Genomic DNA, 20,976 nt, shown 5'->3' on the forward strand with positions numbered 1-20,976 from the left:
TACACAGTCATTGAGATCTTTTGACTGAGTGCTCTGAGGGCAGAAATATATTTAATACTTTCTAAGTGTTCAAAACTTTGAAGGAATTAAAACATTCCAGAGAATAGTGAAAAGGGATCAAATTCTCATAAGTCTTGTGCTAAACAGTTCTCTAGTGTGACTGTTCTGTGTAGTCTTTTAGTTCATTTACCCTGATCACAGTTGATTATTTCTTCAGTTTCTTCCCAGTTTGGGGGGTTTTATTGACTTATCTGCCCCACCATGCCATATTTCATCCATCGATGCAAGCATCTAGCCTAGCCGTGGGCAAACTACGGCCCGCGGGCCAGATCCGGCCCGTTTGAAATGAATAAAACTAAAAAAAAAAAAAAAAAAAAAGACTGTACCCTTTTATGTAATGATGTTTACTTTGAATTTATATTAGTTCACACAAACACTCCATCCATGCTTTTGTTCCGGCCCTCCGGTCCAGTTTAAGAACCCATTGTAGCCCTCGAGTCAAAAAGTTTGCCCACCCCTGATCTAGCCTATCCTCTTTTCTTCCTACCCTCTTCCCAAACCTTTATGAAAGTTTTGCTAGCCACTGTAAGGAAGAAACAGAACGGGCAGTACCATCAATGAGCTTCTTTGTAGTTTAGGAAATACATCTAATCCAGACCTTGGGAGGATTTTTGATATTTTATTTCTCCTTTTTTCTCTTATTTTTATTTGTGCCATATTTTCCCCCTAAAAGTTTATGTATGCCTTTCCCTTTCCTATACCATATGTGTATGTGTTTTCTTAGAATTGTCAGTGTTTTGACTGTCCAGAAATCCTTATTGGTACCTTTTAGGTGCCAGGGATAATTCTGGGCACTTGAGGCTGAATGGTGAACAAGATGAAGTCACTGCCCTTGTGAAGTTTCCATCCTATCGGGGGAGGCAAAAACACGCCTGTGAGCAAACAATTAAATTATTTCTGATATGATACATTTAACGAGGTAAACAAAGCAGCGATGGAAGGTGGAAGGGTGCCTGTTGCTGTTTTGACTAGGGAGGTTGGATTAGTCCGTTCTGTGTAGGTGACCTTGAGCTGAAGCCTGAATGAAGAAAAGCCTGAGCGCCTTGGGAAGAGCTGAAGGAAAAGCACACCAGGCAATAAAAACAGCAAGTTCAAGGCCCTACGTCAAAGCAAGCGTGACATGTTTGAGGGAAAGAAAAGGCTGGTTGGCTCGAGTGCGGTGAACGAACGCAGGGGCTGATCACACACTTACCCTCCACTGTTAGGGGGGAAACAGATTCTGGCTGCACCAGCAGTGAGTGTCTCTGTGTTTAAGAAGAGAATCCAGTCCAGACCTGTGAAGGACTGCCGATATTCTGTTCCCCTCCTGGCCTATCGTAAGGAGGCTCGGTATTACATTAGTTTGTAGGGCTGCTGTAATGAGTGACCACAAAGTGAGTGGTTTAAAACAAACAAAAGAAATAGATTATCTCATAGTTTTCAAGGCAAGAAGTCCAAAACTAAGGTGTCAGCAGGCCTGTGAACCCTGCTGAAGCCTTTAGAGAAGAATCCTTTCCTTCCTCTCTGCTGCTGGTGGCTCTGCCGGTCCTCGGTGTTCCTGGCTCTTAACTCTATCAGCCCAGTGTCTGCCTCTGTCTTCACATGGCCTTCTATTCTGTCTTTAGCTTTGTGTGCCTTTCCCTCTTCGAGAGGGCCAACAGTCATTGGCTTTAGGGCCCACCTTAATCCAGTGTGACTTCATCTTTTAAAGATCCTATTTCTAAACAAGGTCATTCTATCAGGGCTTCAAGAGAAACAGAGCGAATAGAATGTATGGACATATACAATGATGGAGGCTGACAATCTCAAGATCTGCAGTCGGCAAGCTGGAGACCCAGGAGAGCTGGTGGTTAGTTCCAGTCCAAAGGCCGAAATGCTCGAGACCCAGGAAGAGTCAGTGTTTCTTCCAGCTTGTGCCTGAAAGCAGGAAAACACTGTTGTTACAGCTAGAGGACAGTGGGACAGAGGAAGTCCCTCCTATTCTGAGGTTGATTTTTGTTTGTTTGTTTTATTAAACTGAAGATCACACACATTAGGGAGGGGGCAGTATGCTTTTTCAGTCTTTCTATTTAAATGCTAAGCTCATCCAAAAACATCCTCACTGTGACACCCAGAATAGTTTGACCAACTATCATGATACCCAGTAGCCTAGGTAAAATTAACCCTCACAATCACGGGGACACTGTTCACCCTAGATGATTTACTATTTTAAAAGCCTCTGGAAGATATTAAAAGGAGTGTTGTTATCATTGTTACTTTAAAATGTTTGCTTTGGCTTTTATATGAAAAACTGCAGATAAAGAATGAAATTAAAAAACAAAAAGCCATAAAGGTTGTTGAGTATAGTTGAGAGCTGGTGACAACTTGGAGTGGGTTATAGCTGAGGGTTGGAAAATGTAAGGTGCAAGTGACCATAATCATCATACCTGATGCTTGTTTTCAAGTTGTCGTCCCTTTTCCATTTTTACTTGAATTTTCCTAGTAGCTCATTTTCCCATTCAGATACACTATTTTGCGTCCTTATCGGCTATTAGTAATTGTATCCCCAAGATACATTTCTTAGGATTAAGATTTCAGGTTCTTTTAATTGTCATTATTTTCTGAAATACTACAGGAAATCCACAAATGAGCTTGTCTCCTGACCTTTGCAAGAAATGTACTTGGCCGTGATCCTTATGCTTCTTACTCCCAAGAGAGAAAAGCATTAACATGGAGGTGGGTAGGCAGGAATGTCAGACACAACTGGTGATTTGGAACAATTTTAAATATTCTATTTAAATTAGCCCTAGGGTCAGAGCACATATCTCATCTCCGGGTGGAGCACACATCCATTTCATACTCAGGGAGCTGTAATCGTAGCCGTGGCCTCTCTGTGTAGATCTATAATGAATGGAGCACATCTATTTTAGATGGATAATCAATTTTGAAATCCCTTGTTGTAGGTAAGCTGTTAACACAGAAATGTTAACTTCATGACTTTAATGAGTAGCTTCAAGGATAGCTTAGTGACAGAGATGGAGAGAAAGTCAGGTGGGGGGCAGTGAGAAAGAGTAGAATGAGCATTTAATGAATATCCACTTGCAGACTTGAATGTCAGCAGCAACATTCTCCCTCCTGGAAAATGTCTTTCAACTGTGCATCCTATTACAATTCCTGCAGCCCATGGTAGCTTGGAGATTGAACCAGACAGAGTGTGTTTGTAAGAAAGCTCTCCTTTGCAACATAATGAGATCGAGGTATGTAATTTGTAGAGATAGCTAGAGCAGTGGTCAAATTGGCAAAAAACAAAACAAAACAAAAACAAAACCCCAAACAAACAAACAAAAAAACACACAGCAGAATGAAAAAACATGTTAAACGGGAGATGGCTTATAATAAGCCCAGAAATTGCATATCACACAGTCAGTTAGCTGGCGTTTTCTGATACTTTTGTCTTCTCATGCAAACTGCTAAACACTTTCTCCTACTCTATTTTCTCAGTCTCTCTATACCTCTAATTTCTACCTACTGCATTGAAAATATGAATGAATTGGCAAGTCTGCCACTTGAAGAAATATGAATGAAGGAAGTATTTGCCTAAACATGAATGCATGCTATCATTTCAGATGCTGTTGTATGCCTTTGTTTGTTGCATTTTTAAAAAGCATGTCCCTTTTCAAGCCTCAGTTTGATTCATAGGCTTTTCTGGATTTTATGGATATTTTTGCTGTATAGTTTGGATGTTTTGTAAGAAAAACAGAAGACCCCTCCTCTCATTAGAATTTGTTGAAATCAACTTTATTTCATCAAATGGTTCAGTGGTCAGGGTTAGGCCTTTACGTCTTGGTGTCTGTCTCTTCTCTAACATGAAAAAGCAGCACCAATCCCTAAATGCACATCTGTAAATGTATAACTAATGTAACATCTTTCAAATAAAAACTTATTTATACGCATTGCATTTTTGTAGCTTAATCTGTTGTTGCCCATAATTTATGGTATTCATGGAATTTCTGACTTGGAAAAATGTTACTGCTAACAAATAGTTTGCAGCTATATTTGGATGCAGACTCAGATTAGGCATTCATGACCAAGGCTCTTCTGGGACTTTTGGATAGCAAGGCCTTGGGCATGTGATGTGTGTTGTCAGCTGTCAGTGAAACAGACCCCTACTCTATTGCTGGTCTCAGAACTTGTCACCTGTATCTGATGGTGGAGATACTTTTAGCTACAAGGGGTAGTACCACACTGAATACAAAGCCTTAGTCAGATTCTTGGGAAAGTAGAACTGGAAAGGAGTAATCTCTATATTTCAGAGATGTTTCTGTTCAGATTCATTTAGCAGTGATTGAAGGTAGCTGGCAATGGGCCAAGAAAAATATGGTGGGGTAGGACCTAAGAGGAGGAAATGTCAGTATCATGGATATTTGGCAAACTAAACCAGGAGAATTTTTCTGCAAAGTTTTCTGCCAGGTCCAGAAATCACAACTTAATACCACAAATCTTTTCCTGCAGTGGGTTGGAGAATGTGGGTAGCCTCTGAGTCTAAGGTTCTGATGCTTTCTAGCAAACCCCGCAACTCCAGTGGACCTGTAACGTACATGAGGGTCTAGTATCTGTGTTTATGTGTCTGACGTGTTTGTGTGTGTGTGTGTGTGTGGAGGGGGGTAGGGTTGTTATAAGGCAGGGTCCTTAAATGCTTTGTTGCATTATGTTAATTCCTCGGCAGTGCAATCAAATTCATGTCGTAATTAAAGCTGTCAGTTGGAAGGCAAGCCAATCACCATGAAAACACAGCATAACAAATGAAGTGAAATGATTCTGCGTGTAGCTATACAATGCTTCGCCAGGCATGAAATTAAATAAGTAATTTGATGTTGACATCAGAAATTGAAATGATACCCACTGTTCCCTCATTCAGTCAGACCTGCATAAACAATAGCCAGAACAAATATGCACAACAAAGCCCTCTCCTCCACCCAGCTCCCTGAGTAATGTACAATATATATGCAAAATGAGTATAACAGAGCTTTCTGAGACCTGAAGTATGTAATTTTCTTTGGTATACAATAAGATGATATGTGTATGGGGAAGGACGGGGGGGAGGAGTGGGTTTGGAGGGGTACTTCTGGGATAAAATAATATTTGCAGGAAGAAAAAACCCCTGAAATAAACAAATTCCATCTTTTCTTTGAGTAATTCATCCTAAGATGATTTAACCTCCCAGGGGCATGACTCCAGGCTGGTGGAGACCCTACCTGGTTTTTGCTTTCCTCTGCTCCGTGGAAGGCTCTGGGTGCTGAAAGCAGGTGATGCTGTCACATGGCTAATCACTGCTGGAGAAGCCGTCTCCATGACTACTGTGGATCTCCCTGTGTACCATTTATGGGATCAAGAATGCAGCAGGATTTTTATAAAGCAAGGCCAGTGTGCAAGATCACACATCCGCCATCTGTGATTCCCCTGGGCTTGTCTGAAACATGGAGGTGAAGAAAGTTTGGCTTTGGGAGCTGCACTTGGGAATGCCCTGGAGCATATTAACTTTGTTTGATACTAATGCTATTTGTACTGACAGTACTGTATTTCCTTCTCAGAAACAGTTTAAGATTAAGAAGAAACACATCTGTATTTTTGCAGATACTGAATTCATCATTTCCCCCCACATACAATAAATACATTCATTTATATGTACATCATTTCAACAAATACTTTTAAAAAATGCATCGGCATTGTGCTAAGCTCTGGGGAAGCAATTATGAGTAAACCAGATGATTCCTGCTACCTATAGTTTGCAGAGCAGGCACAGGACAATTAGGTGGAGGAACTACAGGTGAATTGAGCAACTGATACATCAGAGTGGAAGTCAGGTCACTCCTGGGAAGGCATAACACCCCACCCAAACTAGTCAGGGAGAAGGCCTTGCTTCTGCAAGGACCCTTAGCTGAGATCTGAAGACTACCTAAGCATTAGCATTCTTTTTGTTTCAGGCTTACTTGGGACCTCTGTTGTTCAAATACAGGATACTAAAAAGTAAAGAAATTTTTTTGGTATTAATCATCACCCTAGGATATTTTTTCCATTGATTTTTTTTTTTTTTTTTAGAGAGAGCGTGGGAGGGGAGGGAGGGAGAGAGAGAGAGATAGATTGATGTGAGAGAGACACATGGATTGATTACCTCCTGCATGCACCCCAGGGACCAGGGATCTAACCTGCAACCGAGGTACCTGCCCTTGACCTGGAATCCAGCCTAGGACCCTTAGGTGCTAGGGCTGATGCTCTAACCACTGAGAAACACCTGCCAGGAGAAAATTAAAGAATTTGTACTGAGATTTTTTTTGGCGTGGGGGGTGGGGGGCAAGAAACAAACATATAAGAAAGACTCACAGGCAAGTCTAAAACACAAACCAAGTTCTTTGTATGGTCTCCTTCCCCAAAGCAGTGATGCCCTTACATACCTTTTAGAATTATTGTTCTTTAGTTTCCATGTGTCAGACTATGGGAGCCTAAAACCTTGAGAAAAATGGTGCATTTTACTGCTTTCCCTTACCCACACATTCTTTGCATTTTAGTCTACTAATTATGTTTACAAAATGTCTCATTTTTGAAAAGCTCTCTGTGTGTACTAACTGGTGCCTTCAGGGAATAAACTGGCAAGTAGGTCATACGCTGGAAAAGTCATCCAGACCCACTGGGCTTTTTATTTTCAAGTCAGTCTGGGCTTTTTCCTCTTGCCTGCCCCTTTGCGGCCACAAAACTGAGTAGCTTGAGACCAGGGCATTGAATGTCAGCAAGTCAGGGAGGCAGGCTGATGTGTGTCTGTTTAGTCTCAGTGCAGGGCGAAATGCCATCATTAATTCATTACCCAGCTGCCTGTCAAATAAATTGGCAATTACGTCCACCGCAGAAGCTTGGAATTCAGTAAATAGCACGTTAGCATCTCTGAGTTGTTGAGAGATGTAAAGGGGAAAATTAAGCAACACGGTGTTTGTAGCAGGAGCAGATGACAAGGGGCAGCATACACTGGTGGTGTGATGTAGTGATGAAAAGCCTGCAAAGGGCTGGTAATGAGCTGTGTGGATTGGAATGTGTTAAAAACCATTGCTGATTTTCCACTTTGTCTCTATGCTTTATTGCAGAGTTCAGCTCCTTCCAGTTTGGGAACAGGCTACTTCGTAAGTGTATCTCAACTTCCACACGTGTGCCTTGCCTTGGCATTGATTTACTTCTGCAATGTATGCTCATTAGGATGTGAAAAAGATCTAAGAAATCCCCTCTCAGTCCTAAAGAGCAGACTGATATGCATCCTTTTATTAAGAATTGTTTCATTTTTAAAATAAGTGACTTGCTGGGCCCTAGGGGGTCATCGGTCAGTCTGAGCTGTCTGTCTGGTTCCCAGCATGTGGGACTTTTGCCCTTTACCTGGCAGTGGAAGGGGAACAGGGAAAGCTGACTGGCTCATGCCACCTCTCCCACATGATTGTTTTTTAGCAACAAGTGTCCTATGGAGAATGGAATTTATATGTACTGAGGTTTTCAATTTCAAAATCTCTTGAAAAACTTAACTACACCTACAATGAATCACCTTTAAAAAAAATTTTTTTTAATATATTTTATTGATTTTTTACAGAGAGGAAGGGAGAGAAATAGTTAGAAACATCGATCAGCTGCCTCCTGCACATCTCCTACTGGGGATGTGCCCACAACCCAGGTACATGCCCTTGACCGGAATCGAACCTGGGACCTTTCAGTCTACAAGCCAACGCTCTATCCACTGAGCCAAACCGGTTTCGGCTAAAAAAAATTTTTTATGAGAGGTGGTGCTTTAATGGATATATTACCTCACAGTCTAGATAGGTGGCCTTCAGATTTCCTTTCAGCAATCATTACACTTCTCATTTTAGCAAATATAGCTATATTATTTTATTTCTAGACTTTCCTTCAGGTGGGCATGGTGACAGAACCCAGGTATTGTCACAATATTTCTCATAAATGGTCACTGCGTTTCATTTATTTATAGCAAAATTACCCTTTTTGGATTCCATAATCCTTTTTAAATGTAAATAGAAAAGAATTACAAATAAGTATTATTTACACAACTGGATAGCCTGCCAGTGTAGAGGTTTGTTGTGGTGTTTAAAGGAATCTGATTTGCGATCTGAATGATGAACACTGATACTCTAATACCAGCTCAGCGTTTTCTGAGAAAATAATGGAATCATGAAAATAAAATAAAGTGGAAAATAATTATTGATTCTGTTTAGTTACCTTTACATTTCTTCCTTATAGAATGCTAATTACTTCCCTATAAAATGCTAATTCTTTGCCCGGGCATTTTTTCTCCATATATTCACATAAAGTACACGAAAGCCAACATCATATCATAGAAAATAACTCTTTTTCAAGCTTGACAGAAGTAATATTTTCTAAATGTTGATTTTTTGGTATTAATCTATAGTAGCAGAAAAAGGATAAAGATATTTTGGTACCTGCTTAATACAGTGCACACACTTGCCCTTGTTCCTTATTGTGACTGAATATTCATGCTTGCAGAGAGGAACAGGATGCTTCAATAGTGGAAATAACAGAAGTAATACCATCTGCCATCTCTTCACACCAGGCTGGATGTGGGTTGAGATGCTCCAAGTAAAATCTGGAGACTGCCAATATCTGTTCTCTTTCCAAAAGCTAAATTCTCCCTCTGTGCTTTCTTCATCAAATCAAGGCCAAAGCCACTAACCTAGCCCTTGATAACTTCTAGACTGAATTTCTATATTAAACTTTTATCAGAATGATCACCCTGAAAGAAGAAAGGCATCTCTAGAAAAATCAATAATTTTATGATGCTTTTTTGTCACTTTTTTCCTCTCTGATTCTAGAAATGTTTATTTTTATTTGCTAACAATAAGAGTAAAGAATCTGCACTTATAAATCTAAAATAGTTTTTACACTTACACAATGTTGGATGAGTATAGAAGTTTTTCCTTATTTTGGTAAAATTGTTCTTAGTATTACTTTTATAAGAAATTTTGTAGTAATATTAACTTACATGGAGAAGATACATACCAGATGTATGTTCAGTTCTTTACCGTAGCAAAAATGCTCTATTTAGAATGTGTTTCCAATAGTGGGATTATCATGTTATCAAAGTGCAAAATCCATTGATATTATTGCCAAGTCCTCATCAAAAAATGTCTTCTGTTTCAGTTTTGATTCCAACACAATCACATGCACTACTTAATTTCAGGTACTAAGTTCAACATTGCTGAGTTTCACATTTCTAAGTGAAAATAGTATATTCACAACTTATAGTAGTTTAGTGCCAACATATTCTTTGCACTGTGCTTTCTGATCTTTATATCATAATAGTCTTTACTTATGTCTGTATGAAGGCTCAGCATCTGGTAAGTAAAATAGTGATATTTTACTGTATCCTTAATCCTCTTCAGTATATTTTTGAACTGTGAAGGAGGCAGATCACCTGCAGAGTCAATGATCTATTAATGCAATTAAACCATATGTGAATTCTGGTATAAGAAAATTCAAGGACTCACCTATTGGGTTTAACAACCTGGGAACTGTTTTCTTAAATACTCTCCCCTCCCCCAACATTACTCTAACTCAGAATCTTCTTTTGTTTATATTTTTATGCTCCTATAGGGCTTTTGGTGAACTGAAGTAAAATGCTGATTATTGTGTGTACTAATAAAATAGACACCCACCTTAGTATATGCATGTGCACGTGTATGTACACACACACACACACACACACACACACACACACCCCTAATCCACAGCCAGTATATTCCACTTTCAGTTCTTTTCATTTATCAGTAGTGATAGGTTAAAGGGTTTAAAGAAGAATCCTTTGGTTTTGACTTAGTTGTATTTGTTTATATCTCCTTGGTTTTGTGTTCCAAAGATGTCTTCTTAGGTCTGTCACTTTTCCAATCCATTTATAATCTGAAGATTTGAGAAATGAGAACAGCAGCTGAAAGCAGTATTTACATAAGCATATTGCAGAGAATTCTTAAAGTAGACAAAATAGAGAAGTATTGGAACAAACGTTTCACATTTTTGGGAGCTTTTGAATAACGTGGGTGTTATACACACAGACACACAGAGACACATATTCATTACATACTCAGACACCGCTCATATTCTAAATATAAATGGAAGTATAGTTGGAATCTATTTGCTTTTCTTTTTGGCAAGAATACCAAAACTTGTTGGAGTGTGTAGGCTTTTTCTGTTTTCAAAAATCTTAATGTAGTGAGTGAAAACTTTTTTTCCCCATTTAAATGTTTATGGCTGCATCCTCTTCTTTTACATCTATTTGAAATTTTATTATGCATAGTCTATAATCAACTTAGAGACAAAATGATCTGAAAACTAGTGGTATCACCTTTGGCAGAGTATTCAATATCTGAGACTATATCATCATCTGTACCTACCTAATAGAGTTGTGAATATTAAATGACATAAGATATTTAATGTAAATAGAACTGCACTGAATAATAGCAAATAATATTATGTTGTCTCTTGTTATTCCCACAGTAGTATAAGATGAAAAAAAACTTGGTCTCATTAAGTGGCTTGCCATGTGGTAATAGAGAATTTACCATCAGAAATTAATGATACAAAAGTAAACTTTGTAATTTGTCACTGTAGGGTGGGAATATTTTATTCTTGTACCTTTCATAGGAGCCTAGTATTCTATGTTCACTCAGCTGTATACCTATTTGCTCTGTGTGTAAATTTAAAACAAATATGGAATTCCCTCTCTGTGATTCTCTATGACCATGATGATGTTGGAATGAACTTTTCTATAGGCTGTATCATATAATGAAACCATAGAAGATCAACTTGTCTATTAAAGTTATTTGTTTATTTTCTCCCTCAAATCTGTGGCATTTAAAGATGGCTACTAGATCTTAGGGTTGGGCTGTGAGGTTAATTAACAAAGACCTGTTCACCATATTCAAGTTTTATGAGGTTGTGTCACATGTTCACTGCTGTCAGACACCAAAGAGAAAAGGGGATGCTCTATTAGCCTGAATGAAGTAACTGAAGGCAGCAGAGTGAAAAGACCAGTAAACACATCTCCTGGTTGCCAGGGGTCTGTTGTGCCATCCCAGGAAAGTTCTGGACTCACAGTCTGCAAGCACTTGACTCCCGATGCCAGTTGGGATCTCCTGTTGGTGTATGGGTGAGTGAATTGTCAGGCTGACCTTGAACCCTAGTGTAAAGGAGAATCCTTCCTTTATTTGGGTGATGTACCCTGCCTGCTTCTCTGGATAATTTTCAGCCTTCTTCTAGGTTTGAATCTAAGTGTCTTAGGCCCATACACTCAAATCACTTGGATCCTGCTTTTGTAAACTCCAGTGACCCAGAGATTTTTCTTAATGGTTTTCAACTAATAATTTTCATCCTTAATTGAGTCCCATCTAGTAATATACATACTTTAAAATTATCAAGGAAACTAACCGACTTCAACCTAGTGAATAAACCTGCCACATCCTAATATATATAAAGAGCTATGCTGTTATGACCGAACGGGTGACCTGTCACCATGAAGTGCCTGGAGCACCTCTTGGTCCCCTCCCTCCCATGCCCAGAGCAGCTCACCATGAGGGGAGCTGGAGGCGGGGCGGGACTGGGGACTGTTGAGTGGTGGTGGAGGTGGTGGTGGTGAGCTTAGCGGAGCAGCCACCTGGGTGGCAGGGAGTTTCCTGAAGCAGTCCTGGGGCGGGGGAGCCTCACAGAGCAGTGGCGTGGCTGGGGGAGTTTCATGGAGCATCCAGCGGGGAGCTTCCTGGGGAGGCAGCAAGCTTTGCAGAGCAGTCAAGGGGTGGGGGAAGCCTTGCAGAGCAGTCCTGGGCTTCACAGAGCAGTAAAGGGGCCACAAGCATCCTGGAGCATCCTGGGGTGCAGAGCTTCACTTAGCTTGCAGGGCAGCAGAGGCCATGTGACAGAGGCCAGGCTAGGCCTAGGAACCCTAACCACACAAGATTTCGTGCGTGCTGGGCCTCTAGTTATATAATAAAGGGGATTTGTGTAGTGGCACACATCTTTAAATGGGACTTGTATAATTACTGTTTTCAAGTGCAGTTAAACAACTTAGGAAGTTGTAATGATAGCATTGCTAAGAGGTAGTAGGTGCCAAATACTGACCTATGGCTTTCCATCCAGAGTTATAGGGTCATCAAGGGCTTCAATTCTTTGCTCTGATCTACGATTTTTACTATAGACCAGTGGTTCTCAACCTTCCTAATGCCTTTAATACAGTTCCTCATGTTGTGGTGACCCCCAACCAGAAAATTATTTCTGTTGCTACTTCATAACTGTAATTTTGCTACTGTTATGAATCGTCATGTAAATATCTGATATGCAGGATGTATTTTCATTGTTACAAATTGAACATAATTAAAGCATAGTGATTAATCACAAAAACAATATGTGTTTTCCGATGGTCTTAGGCGACCCCTGTGAAAGGGTCGTTCGACCCCCAAAGGGGTCGGGACCTACAGGTTGAGAACCGCTGCTATAGACCCTTAAAATATCTCCTATTTTTCTTTGCTGTAATTCATATAACTCTCAAAATTGATTTGTGGTATTTTGTATAACCAGAGATGCTTTTTAAAAATCAGAGTGGGCCCTAGCCAGTTTGGCTTAGTGCATAGAGCATTGGCCTGAAGACTGAAGGGTCCTGGGTTCAATTCTGATCAAGGGCATGTACCTCAGTTGCAGGCCTCTTCCTTGCCTGGTCAGAGTGCACGCAGGAGGCAACCAGTTGATGTGTTTCTCTCACATCAATGTTTCTCTCAGTCTCCCTCTTCTACTCTCTCTAAAATAAATGGAAAAATATCTTCAGGTAAGGATTGAAAAAAAAATCAGAGTGGGTTTTATTTGTTAGATGAGAGTAAAACCAGTTTCTTTAAAAAGAGTAAGTTGTTTTTTTGTTTTGTTTTTGAAATGGCTTGTTTGATAGTAGGGCTTTTCTTTAAACAGACACTTCTTTTTGTCTTTAAATAAGTAATAAGCACCCCTCGGGTTCTGTTCTAAGTGATGGGTTATCCATTGCCCCTCTCTCCAGTAATTTAGTGTTTCCTAAAACCAGATCCTTTCCTTTGTGATGTTTTTAAATATTTTTGATACATTGTATTTAAATAAGAGGATTTGGGACCTCTGAGAACCTTACATTATTTATAATAGTTCTATGGGTTTTAAGTTTAAAAGTTCAGATACATCATCCTGGCCTTGACTACAAACCCATTCGAAGCAGAAAAAAGTCTTTCTTCCCAACTGCCAATACTTGCTAGTGACACTGAAAGAGGATGCATTCATAACTTGCTGAGAACTTATATTTAAGATGAATTAACACTGAGAAACATCTCCCTCAAATAAGACTCTTAACATTTATATTTATTAGGAATTAACTCTAAATGAATGTTTAATTAATTCTAAATGAATCATTGGTCATTTATTTACCGACAGTTATTCATTATAATGAAAATATTTTTTAAAATCCAAATTTCATTTGGAATACCATTAGGGATCTCCAGTTTTTATTGGGACATTTGGACTCATTGGTAACAGCTTACCAGGTGGAGAGTTCAGTTCATTTTAATTCTCAATAATGTATTAAACATCTCCTCTTAGTTCTTAAGATAAATAAGATGTAAGCTTGGCCGTCAAGTTCAGGATATATATGTGAGTTTGATACAAGACAAACTGATGAGAAATGTAAGTAGAGTACATGCGAGTATATATTATAGTCAGTTAATTGTAGAAGGCTTGAATTGTGTAGAAGTTGCTGGATGTTTAGATTTTCAATAGAATTTGAGGCAAAAGGATCAACAGTGACAGGAGCACAGAGAAATAGCATCATAGTGTGGAAATGGTATATCCATTTTTCTGAAAAAAGGCCAGACTTAGTTTGGTTAATTACAGGGAAGGTGGAACAAAGCCAAGGACAAAGTGGGGTGAGGAGGAAAGAGATGATTTATAGGTAGACCTGAACTTGGCTTAGTGACCTGTAATAAATGAAGATGATGTCAAACCAAGGATTGATGAATACTGTGCTTCTTTTCCTTGGAATAGGAATCCCAGGAAGAAAAGTTTGATTTTGGAAAGATAATGAATTTGAAAGGTAGATAGATGTTTGTTTGTGTATATCTTTAATGATATTTTAAAAGAGGTGGCAAGAATAACAGGAAGAACCAAACATTTCCGCCCAAATCTAAATTTATATTAAAGCATATAAAGAGAACTAATACCTTTTAAAGACTTCAGTAAATCTTTAAAATTCAACCTATGCCTATCACAGAGTATCTTTGATAAGTGGTTAAACATGTAATTTTCCTGAGTGACCCCTAACAATTACCCAATGAGTAACCAGAGTACATTGAAACTTTGGCCTCTGATACTCTGTCTCTAAAATGAGTACAATCACAAAAACATTGTATTATATTTAATATACAAAAATAATTATTATGAATATGTTGTTTTGATTATAATAAAACTAGAGGCCTGGTGCACAAAATTAGTGCACGGGGGCGGAGGGCGTCCCTCACCCAGGCCTGTGCCCTCTCGCAGTCCAGGAGCCCTCAAGGGATGTCCGACTGATGGCTTAGGCCCACTCCCTGCATGGGCCTAAGCCAGCAGTCGAACATCCTTAGTGCTGCCACTGCTGTGCTCACCAGTCGTGAGCCCGGCTTCTGATTGAACAGTGGGCGCCTCCCCTTGTGGGAGTGCACTGACCACCAGGGGGCAGCTCCTGTGTTGAGCGTCTGCACCTTGGTGGTCAGTCCGCGTCATAGTGACTGGTCATTCCCCATTCAGTCAATTTGCATATTAACCTTTTATAATATAGGATACTAACATTGGAACCCATCACTCAAAATCTAGTGCAATTACTACTGCTTTAAAAAATTTTTTTTAAATATATTTTATTGCTTTTTTACAGAGCATAAGGGAGAGGGATAGAGAGCTAGAAACACCAATGAGAGAGAAACATCGATGAGCTGCCTCCTGCACACCCCCCACTGGGGATGTGCCCGCAACCAAGGCACATGCCTTTGACCAGAATCAAACCTGGGGCCCTTCAGTCCACAGACTGACTCTCTATCCACTGAGCCAAACCGGTCAGGGCTACTACTGCTTTTGAAGCTATCTGTGTACTATACAGAAACATCTGGGCAGGTGAAATCAATTGCTCTTCCTAATGGTGAACAGTTGCCATTTTTTTTTTAACTGTAACCTTTAATATTATCCTAAACTACATTTGCCTCCCCCTCTAAAGTAACAGAAGTAGGTATTTGTTTTAGATTAGGGACCCCAGAATTAATCTTAAAGTGGAGGGTTGATTTATACCTCGACCAAGCTTCTGCATTGTGACATACTCCACCTAGTCACAGGTAAACTCTCTAACTTCAAGGCCTTAGACTAAAAATATAACATTATTTTCCACTTCTAATTCTTACCCTTTTTTCATTTTTTAAAATTGATTGTTAGTCTCTCATTTGGGGAATAGGATCAGTGAACCATGAACAACACACCCTGATTAAGTGAGTATTACAGGTTAATTTCTGGTGAGCAGACATTTAATCATTTGTAAACTCTCTGCAATGGGATTACTCTTTTAGCTCATCCTGTGGAAATTGTCTTCTGTCCTCACACTATTTTTAGCTTCATCTTTCTTGTCAGTACAAAGGAACTGAGAAATTTGATTAATAGAATAATCAGATGGGAAAGGATCAATTGGTGTCTCCATTTGCCACCATTTTCTTAACTCTGCTTTCATTTTCTCAACATTTATGTGAGGGAATATGCTAAGTATTTTTATTTTTTTTTAATATATTTTTATTGATTTCAGAAAGGAAGGGGGGAGAAGAGAGAGAGAGAGAGAGAGAGAGAGAGAGAGAGAGAGAGAGAGAAGCATAACTGATGAGAGATAATCATTGATCAGCTGCCTCCTATACTCCCCTCACTTGGAATCGAGACTGCAGCCCAGATATGTGCCCTGACCAGGAATTGAGCCATGACCTCCTGGTTCATAGGTTGACACTCAATCACTGAGCCATATTGGTCAGGCTAGGCAATGTATTTCTAAATATTTGCTACCTACAGGAATCCTTGTTATTGGCTGTTGTAAACACTAATTAAGGAAATAAGATAAACACCCAGGTGCCCCTAGTGGATGTGGAGAAATAGCCTGTGGCCCTGTCTCCCCTTCAACTCCCCTTCCTGGCTTCTCAGATTTGGAGAAAAACAGATTTTACCAAAGCCTGAACCAGTTAATTGCTAAAGGACCTTTGGTTCAAATATTCCAAGATCCATGCTTTTACCCACTTTTCAGCTAAAAATGTCTGTCCCGTGGGACCATGCTTTCAGTGGCAGTGCTGCCTTTCCCAGCTGATATTTGTATAGAAATGTAAGACCATAGCCCCCTTACTGCGTAACACACATCACTCTGCATTGTCAGCACTGAAAGGAGTCCAGATTTCAATTGAGTGGCCGAGTCTGACTTTCTTTGAAATTAACAATTAGTAATGTGTTATATTTTCATTATTCAGTTAGGGTTAACACTTAGAAATATTGAGGCTGTAGGCTTATCCTGGTCATAAAAGATGATGCATTAAGGGCAGTAGCAAAGCACATTGGAATCCCCAGTGGGAGCAGATAGGTCATGTCATGGAAATCAGAAAGTGGCTTTTATTTTCATTTTTATTTTCATTCCTTTTTCTCGGACACTGGCTTTGAGGAAGGTTGGAAGTTTCCAAATTGAAGAAATGTTGGATTCGTTGGCATGAGCTATATAAAATGAGCCCTGGGCAGTGTCCAACCCCAGGGTGTTTTCTGACTACCCATACAACCTTTGAGAGATGTATCTGGCCTGGAGTTTTATGGACTATCAGTCTTTCAAATCAAAGGATCCAGGCCTTTGCTTAACTACTTAAAAAAAAAAAATGTTTTTCCTGAAATTGTAAATTAGATGCCTCCCAATTCGTTGCATAAGAAACTTAGAGCTTGGTGAAACACCAGGAGTATCATTTGAAAAGAGGTTAAAAAACACAACTGGGGCTTGTTAAAAAGGAAAAGTGCTATTTTAACTCCAAGTGTCACATTTTCCTATAGTCAGCTGTAGCAGTAAACAAGAGTTATTGGAGGTTTAGGTAGTTTGAGACACTTCACTTATCTCCCAGTACTTGACTTCGGAAGCGAAACATTTAAAATGTATTTTGCTCTTGTAAAAATGTTTATCCATTTAAAATACAGTGCCGTTGTAACAAAAGCACCATGGTGAGAAGATATAGCACAGTTAATAAACTGTCAGGTCCAGTACACATATACTTGAAAAGACCAGCACAGTTACTCAGGGATTGGCATTATAAATCACTGTTAACAAACCTTAATTTGCTTACTAGGCTAATGAATGATCTCCAATTTTTTTTGGTAGTAATTAGCTTCACTAGCAGTCATGTTAAAGAAACCTGCCTTATACTACACTTAATTTCTGCTCCGAAATCTTTGGTATCTGGTTTCCAGGGTGAAATCAAAATAAAATGAAGTAAAAAAAATAACAAGAACTAACAAAAATCAGTGTATATTGACAATTTGCTGGTAATAAATCCAGATTGTGGCTGTTTTCCAGTAGAAGCATGGCCAAAGGTGATGACTGTCTTTTAGGACTTATGACCAGTAATGTACTAGCAGATTTGCAGTGGAGTGGCGAAGCCAGATAATTGCAGTGTTTCCTGTCTAAATGTGCTGCTGTATATAATGGCCTCTGATTTTAAGGAGCCATTTAAAATGCAGCAAGGCATAACAGCTAAGGGTTCTAGTGTACTCCTAATGTTTCATATGTTCAACACATCTCATAAAACCTTGTCCAGACCAACAGATGACTAGAGGGGCAGCTGGACTGCCCCAGAAGGAAATTGGGGAGACTCAGAATCATGTGGGTGGGATTACAGAGATCCACCAAGAACTCATCCAAGCCCAGGGTGTGTGCCATATTTCTCTAATTACTTCCAAGAGTCCCCCATTTCCATTTTAGTTCCTAAAGAGAACATTCGCATTTTATGTTTTGTAAAAGGATCCTATCAATATCCCACTTTTTCCTATCTTTGTGGGAAATAGCCCTGACTTTGGCAAGGGAAGGTAGGGCTGTATCTGTCCAGAGAAAATCATGGGAAGTTAGCACATCAACCCAAAGCCAAAGTACACAAGAAATTTGGTTCCTTTAGAATTTATTTAATGCCTTTCTAAAGGAATTTGCTCTGTGATATGAAAACCTGATTTCTCTGAACAAAAGGAGCATAATACTAGAGCATTCTGAGAATCAAAGGAAACTAGGGAATCCAACATATTCTTTTAATTAAATATTAAACAGCTAAGCACATGACCAAAATGGAAGCCTTAAGCTACATTTTGTACAGAGGCATAATATAGTTACAAGTTATTTTCATCTATATGTTACTAAATTGCCAGCTTTCAACTTGCTAATTAAAATAGACTATTATTTTGACTTTATATAGGCTTAGAAGGATAGAACCTCTGGGAGAGAAGGGACTTCAAAAATCACCTTGTGATATTGTACAGTATTTGTCTTTCTCTGTCTGACTTATCTTGATTAGCATATTGCTTTTAAGGCCCATCCCTGTTGTCAAAAATGGCAGGATTTCCTTCTTGTCATTGCTGAATAATATCTCATCATATATATACATACATATATATACTAGTGACCCAGTGCACAGATTCGTGCATTTGAAAGGAAATTAATTAGAAGGTGGCTGCCAGGGCGGGACTGGGCGAGACAGGCTGGACAGGCCCTGGAGCCAACCTCCCATGGTCCCTCCCCAGCCACACCTGGGGTGGCGCCATGGCTTGAAAGGCATCTGTGAAGTGAGCGGGGTCCCTCCGGCAGGTGGGGTCCCTCGGCCTGACCTGTGGGGATCGGGCAGAAACTGGATCTCAAGAAGGGGTTCCCTGAGGGGTCTTGGAGTGCTAGAGGGCACCCTGCGAAGTTGCTGTGGTGCAGGGTGTGGAACACAAACGCAAGTGTGCAGTGAACCAGATTCGGGCCGACAGTGCCCAGCAACACCATAACCCACGGCCGGAGATGGAATCACGTGGCCCCGCGAGGAATCAGACTCCCACCTTTCTGGCTCCCACCCGAGAACCACCTCCGCCAAGTCACTGCAGCTTGGCAGCTCCTGCATTGAGCGTCTGCCCCCTGGTGGTCAGTGCATGTCAGAGCAACTGGTCAGATGGAGGGAGGGACATAGCATATTTTATGCTATGTATATATATATGGAGAGAGAGACAGAGACAGAGACTAGAGGCCCAGTGCATGAAATTTGTACACTTGGGCGGGGGGTCCCCTCAACCCAGCCTGCACCCTCTTGCAGTCCAGGAGCCCTTGGGGGATGTCTGACTGACAGCGTAAGCCAGCAACCGGACATCCTTAGTGCTGCCACGAAGGTGGGAGAGGCTCCCGCCACTGCTGTTGCACTCGCCAGCTATGAGCCTGGCTTCTGGCTGAGCAGGGCTCCCCCTGTGGGATTGGGCCGAAACTGGCTCTCCGACATCCCCCAAGGGGTCCTGGATTGCAAGAGGGTGCAGGCCAGTCTGAGGGACCCCACCGGTGCATAATCAGGGATAGGGAGAGACATGGGGGGTTGGCCAGCCAGGGAGGGACCGCAGGAGGGCTCCAGGGTGTGTCTGGCCCAACTCGCTCAGCCTGCCCATCTGGCTCATCCAGCAGCCAGCTAACCTGGTTGGAGTGTCTGCCCCCTGGTGGTCATTGCATGTCATGGTGAGCAGTTGAGAGGCCTTAGCATATCATTGGTGTATTATGCTTTGATTGGTTGAATGGCCGGCTGGTGGACTGGACACTTAGCATATAGGCTTTTATTATATAGGACTAGAGGCCCAGTGGCCAAAAATTTGTACACTGTGGTGGAGGACCCTCAACCCGGCCTGCCCCCTCTCACAGTCCAGGAGCCCTGAGGAGATGTCCCTCTGTAGGAGGCAGCCGGGCCAATCATGGGAAGGCGCTGCCCCCATCAACCTGCTGCTGCTGCCACTGCCGGCCGCCATGGCTGCAGGCCCTCAGCCCTCGCTTCTTAGCACTGGCCCCGCCCAACTGGTGGGTGGGGGCCGATCTGGGGTCAGGCTGGCTGCGGGAGGGGCTATGGGAGGTTGAGGCACAGCAGGTTGCACACTGTCCAGCCTCTTTGGAGACATGGAGTCGGGCCTGGGCCTGCGCCGCTGCCTCTGTGGCTGCCTCTGTGGAAGAGGCAGCACTGGGACCCGGACCACACAGCCCCCTCCCCCGCTGTCTCTGCGGAAGGGTCCCTGACACTGGACTGGCCTGCACTGTGGCCTCCCCCGGCTGCCTCTGTGGAAGGGCCCATGTCGAGGACTCTCCCACACCGCCTCTGAGAAAGGGACGGTAGCAGCAGCGCTCCTGCTCCCACTCCTGTGGTGGCACCACCTCTGCTCCCACTCCAGCGGCGGTGCTTCTCCTGTGCCGCCAGCCCTCAGCCTTCACAGCTGCTATGTCTTTGTCCAGATGGACATCAGGAAGATGTCCAGTCAATTAGCATATTATCCTTTTATTAGTATAGATAAGTCTTCCGTGTTATATGTTCTAGCATCCTAAATGTAAAATTCTTAAATTGTGACACATGATTTTTTAATATAGAAGAGATAAGTTCATTTTTGAAATTGTTGGAAATTCAAAATTGGTAGGGCCATGAAATTAATGAAGTTTTTTTGTATTCATCTCTGTGCACTGACCATTATTGCATTCTACTTTCTTCAAGTTTCAAATGAAGGGTTGGATCAAGATGCTCTTAAAAGGGGCCTTTCAGTATAAGCACATCTATGAATGTGTTGATAATAGTGTTGTACAACCAATTAAGAGACCATTTATGCAATTAAGGGGCTATTTAT

At 41.1% G+C, this 20,976-nt stretch overlaps 1 protein-coding gene across 6 annotated transcripts in view; it reads left to right on the top strand.

Annotated features, from left to right (window-relative positions):
• Window positions 1-20,976, top strand: part of AUTS2 (activator of transcription and developmental regulator AUTS2) — a 1,132,479-nt gene that overhangs the window by 538,724 nt on the left and 572,779 nt on the right. For all 6 annotated transcript variants that reach the window (XM_036310217.1, XM_036310212.1, XM_036310213.1 and 3 more), the window contains exon 4: window positions 7,152-7,187. In XM_036310217.1, coding sequence (XP_036166110.1) covers window positions 7,152-7,187 — 36 coding nt within the window. The remainder of the gene's footprint in view (window positions 1-7,151; window positions 7,188-20,976) is intronic.

This window comes from Myotis myotis, unplaced genomic scaffold (genome assembly GCF_014108235.1).
Source record: "Myotis myotis isolate mMyoMyo1 unplaced genomic scaffold, mMyoMyo1.p scaffold_m19_p_5, whole genome shotgun sequence".
NCBI lineage: Eukaryota > Metazoa > Chordata > Mammalia > Chiroptera > Vespertilionidae > Myotis > Myotis myotis.